Source organism: Octodon degus, unplaced genomic scaffold, assembly GCF_000260255.1.
Source record: "Octodon degus isolate 3935 unplaced genomic scaffold, OctDeg1.0 scaffold00032, whole genome shotgun sequence".
In the NCBI taxonomy this organism is placed as follows: domain Eukaryota; kingdom Metazoa; phylum Chordata; class Mammalia; order Rodentia; family Octodontidae; genus Octodon; species Octodon degus.
The window spans coordinates 14,032,426-14,037,368 of NW_004524608.1; the positions used below are offsets into that span (position 1 = coordinate 14,032,426).

Below are 4,943 nucleotides of genomic sequence, written 5' to 3' on the forward strand. Positions count from 1 at the left end.
AACTTTTTCATTTGAGTATTCTAAGCTGAATTATGAAATAAAAATTAGAATATACTCATTTAAAGAATCTGATTCTTAAGACTGTCTAGTACAGTTCCTGTCAGTTCACTGTTTTGGTAAGGAGCAAAACTCAGATGGACCTGTATGGATTCTCTTCTTCTTATTGAAAACATGCAGACTAACACTATAATGCTTTCCCTGGTGACATGTTTGGCCTCAACTAAGCTGTAGTTAATAGGTTTTTTTAAACATAAATTTAAAAAAGAAATCATAAATGTCACTAATACACATTTTCAGCTGCAATTGTTGATTAATCCAATACTGTTTCAGGGCTCTCCCATTTGTAGAAATATTAGGTGTGCAGTATAATCCTGGAGATCCCTGTCTTAGTACTCTTAGTACTTTGATAGAACAGTTTGAGACCTTGTATTGAAATAGCAGTACTGTACACTCAGAACTCTTGCTTTTTATGATTTATCAGACCTTTCAGGAAATTGCATTTGTCATTGATTAAAAAGAAAACTTGATATTAAACTTGCGGTAACTGAGTTGCTTATGGTAAGAACCTGTACACTCTTCAGATTTGGCATTTAATTCACTATTACCATCCAAGGAACAGCCTGGCAGAGAAAGACTTCAACTAAGGCTGACACTATATTAGTATTTTACCTATATTTTAAAACTAATGAACTATAAAAATGGGGAGCAAAGAATATAAAAAGTTGAATAAACTCATTAACTAGAAGTAAAAATGAATTTTAGATGCTAAAAAAAGGGTTTTAGCTAATTTAAGTATCACTGATAAATGGACACCAATAAACATTAATGATAAACTTTTTTAAAAAAGTATTAGCATGACGGTAGCCAGTACATCAAAAATATAAGCCTTAAACATCCAAAGAAATTTGTGTGCTTATTTTTATTTTTTGTATTTTAGGGAAGGGTATACAGGGTGTTCAGGGTCTCACTACTAAATCAGACTGGTAGTGATCCGCCCATTTATACATGCCCAGTCTCAATTGCCATCTCAGTGCACCCTAGGGGTGGGGCTGGCACAGCAGGCCCAGGGATTGAACTCCCGGTCCCCGCACCTGCTTGCAGGCGCTTTACATCCAAAGAAATTTATGACATTAGTTTCCCTGCAACCCAACCCTAAATGAGAGCTGCAACTAAAAGTGTCAGTTAGAAGGTATCCTACACATGCGCTATCTTGTTGCCAGGGAAGATGAGTGCTGGCCTAGAAAAACGTAGAGAATATACTGAGGACCACAATCCTCAGTGCACACAACCCATGCTATTTAGTCTATAATAGATGCAAATAGACAAAGGCTAGTACTGTATCAAATTCTGAACACATATGGACCATACCTAAGTGTTACCCATGAGAAATAACAAATAGCATGTCACCTCGATGGACTATTAGCCATTTGGTTTTTGTTTTTCAAGTCCTTTTACCTTGAATTAAAAAAATCATGCTGTTACTGTATTAGATCTATATAGCCTGGCCGTAAATGAGTTAGCTGTCATTGAACTCAGTATTTCGTAGGTAAGGTTAACATGTGTCTTATTTATCAGAAATAGGCAGATATGACAAAAGCAGTTAAAAGTATAACAGGAGACTTAATTTATACTAACAAAAACTAGTACAAAACCTCAGACCTAAGAAAAAATGTAAAAATTTACCAAACTACAGGAGGACAATTATTAAACACGCAGGGGTGTAAAATACATGTGAACAGATGGAAAACTGAGGATGCTCATAGACAGAAAGGGTGTTGGCAAGATATCATTTTTTCCAGTTTAAAAATTTAACAGGATGCTTATAAACTCATCATTTCCCTAGAAACACAGAAATTGTTAGGTTCCATTTAAAAGATTAACCGAGAAAAGAGCAGTAAAAAGGCTGCTAATTCTACCAGACATAAAACATTACAAAGTCTCCATAAATAAAAATACGATATTATTGGCACATAAAGAGATCAATGTAAAATAATCCCTAAAAATCCACACACTGATGCAAATAGTTTAGGAAATTTAGTGACAGAGATAGTATTCTAGGTAAAGGTATTCTGGCAGCTGAACAGCCATGTGGAAAATAAATTTGGATCTGATGCACATATATTGTGCATAGGTATTCGTTCTCAATGAATCCAGAATCTGCACATAACCCCAGACCTTTCAAATTCCAAAAATTCTTTGATAAAAATAGGTTAAAATTTCATAATCAGGATTCAAGAGAAAAATTGATGAAATGTTAATATTCCATATATATGAATTTTCCTGAGAAAAAGTAACAAAATGGATAAAAATATATGAATAGTTCATAGGAGGGGCCAGGGAGATAGCTCAGTAGAATAAGTGCTTTCCTGGCAAGCACAAGGTCTTGAGTTCAATCCCCGTTACCACAAAAAAAGAAAAAGTTCACAGGAAAAATAAATGTAAACTGCTCAAATGTATGAGAAAAATGTTACATACCTGACATATAGCAGCATTACTCAGGAAGAGATCCCAGATACCCAGCAGTACATCCACATAGTAGAGTTCTGTGAGGGAAAATCTCTTATAAGAACACACCGATGCATAAGCTAGTATACACTAGCTTTACTTATTTATTTTATTTTCTTGCACTTGTCAAGGAAGAAGCACGTATTCTACTGAGCCATCTCCCCGGCCCCTACACTAGCTTTAATGTAAAATGTATATGTATAATACTGTTTCCTTTTGAAAATATAAGCAAATGTATATGTACAAAAGTAAAAACTCATACATGTTCACTTTTGGAGAGGAAGGGGACAAAGATTGAGATGAGACATGTTTAATGATTTACACATCAAAACCATGTAAATAATTTTCAGGAACAGTGTTGTGATTAGATCCACCTTAGTGGATCTACCTTGATGACAGAACCACAAAGAAATCTTGTATTTCAGTCGTCAGTATTATACAGTATTGGTATTAATAGGCATTATAAATTAAAAAATACACAGAACAAAGCTTTTAAAGGAGCTCTTTACAAGTATAAAAATGAAACTAGTGAAGCACAAATTCATCCTTGCATGTGAAAAGTAAAGAACATCAAGGAAGGAGGATTATGAGTTCAAGCGCAGCCAAGCCACACAGTGAGACCGTCTCAACAGCATTTTACAGGAACCTGGAAAATCACTCGGTATTTCCACAGCTCTTTGTACTACCACCATTTCTGGCAGGGCCCTTGCCTCAGCTGTAGCATTCCAAAGGAGCCATTGGAAGTATTATGAGCTTATGATGATACTGTTCTAGAAAACTGTGCTTCAGAACAGTACTTAATTTTAGCATGGCTGAAAGAACTTGAAGTGTTGTGGCAGGCGTGCTTTGGGACTAGCAGTACTGGCAGGATAAGAATGCCGGTGAGCGGCAATGGCCTTTTTGTATGCAATTCATTTTAGTAATCCGGACTTCCCCTCTACCCTTGTATTGAGTCAGGGTCTTGCTGTGTAGTTCAGGCTGGCCTTGAACTCACTCACCAGGTAGCTTTGTCTGGCAGCCTGCTTCAGTTTCCTGAGAGTAGGGATTACAGGTGTGTCCTGCTATGCCCAGCTGAACTTCTCATTTGTACATTTCAAATATCTGTTTCTGTGTGTGTGTGTGTGTGTGTTTTTTTTTTTTTAGATGGCTATTCCTATGAAAAGGATGCAATGGAAAATTGGATCAGCAAAAAGAAACGTACGAGTCCCATGACAAATCTTGTTCTTCCTTCAGTGATACTTACACCAAACAGGACTCTGAAAATGGCCATCAATCGATGGCTAGAGACACATCAAAAATAAAATTGCTTATACTGTAATATTTATATTTTCATTGATTTAAGGGTAAATGTTAAGCAGGCATTGAGTAAACTTACAAATTTAGTTATTTAAAATTATCAATTTTCATTCTTTAGAACATGTGTACCTGATTACATACCTCACTTCATTTCTGTTTTTACTATAAAAGGCTTTTGGTAGTAATGGAAAAAAAAATCTCAGGCTGTATAAAAATAAAGTTTTACTTTGACTTTAAATTGTAATGCCCACATTTATTCTTCTCATTTATAAGATCATGTCCTATAATGACTGAAGGTTGAAATACTGTAGACTGTAACACATGTTTACATCTTAGATTATACCTAGCTAATAGCCATTCATCTTCCACCTCTTAGAAAGCTTCATAAGAGAATTCAAAGAAACTAGTTCAACTATTGAATGACTAAATTGAGAAAATCACTTTGAATATGTTTAATAGTTTTGTTGGATTCTGAATTTGCAAGATAGGCTTTTTCTCATTGTTCAAACCCACGTGCAGGTTAAACTGTAAGTCAAGTTGACTTTGCTGAAATTATATAAAGTGATAAACTAGCCTCCTTCTAAAATTTAGAATTGAGATTTTCACAAATTACTGTCTTTGAAGGTCAGCTAAGATCACAGCTGAAGAACTAACTCGAAGTTCAAGGGCCTGCCAATCTTAAAGCTAAGGCAGTTCTCTCAGCAAGATTTACTGTGAAGAATGTCTTTGTCCTAACTTCTCAAGGCCTGTTCACCTTTTACCTTAGATGTGCCCTCCTCTTCCCCATAAGGATGTAGTAAATACTGGCCAGTCCACTATTGTCTTAGTTCCAAGAGCGCTGATCTTCCTGGACAAACGAAATTTCCTCCACAAACCATATTGCATTCTTTTATTTAATCCTTTTCCATAAACTCATCCATAAGATTGGGACACTGCTCAGCTCCCTATAAGGGTGACTATATACATAAAAGCCTTTCTACACAATAGGCTGATATAAAATATACTTACACCATCACCACCACTAGAGAGAGTTCACTGTAAGAAAACTTCAACTTCAGTAAGGCAGCCTTTATTGGGAGGCTTGTTGGACAAAACGGCAGTGGCAGGCAGGGACCAGGACTCCGTCTCCTCAGTGCGAGCAC

General features: G+C 36.0%; 1 protein-coding gene across 6 annotated transcripts in view; it reads left to right on the forward strand.

Annotated features, from left to right (window-relative positions):
- Positions 1 to 4,028, forward strand: part of Wdsub1 (WD repeat, sterile alpha motif and U-box domain containing 1) — a 42,412-nt gene extending 38,384 nt beyond the window's left edge. For 3 of the 6 annotated variants that reach the window (XM_004629897.2, XM_023713814.1, XM_023713813.1), the window contains one exon: positions 3,649 to 4,028. In XM_004629897.2, the coding sequence (XP_004629954.1) occupies positions 3,649 to 3,806 (158 nt within the window). In that variant the 3' untranslated portion in view covers positions 3,807 to 4,028. The remainder of the gene's footprint in view (positions 1 to 3,648) is intronic. The other 3 variants (XM_004629896.2, XM_023713815.1, XM_023713816.1) reach the window with 1 other exon arrangement.
- The last annotated feature ends 915 nt before the right edge of the window (positions 4,029 to 4,943 follow it).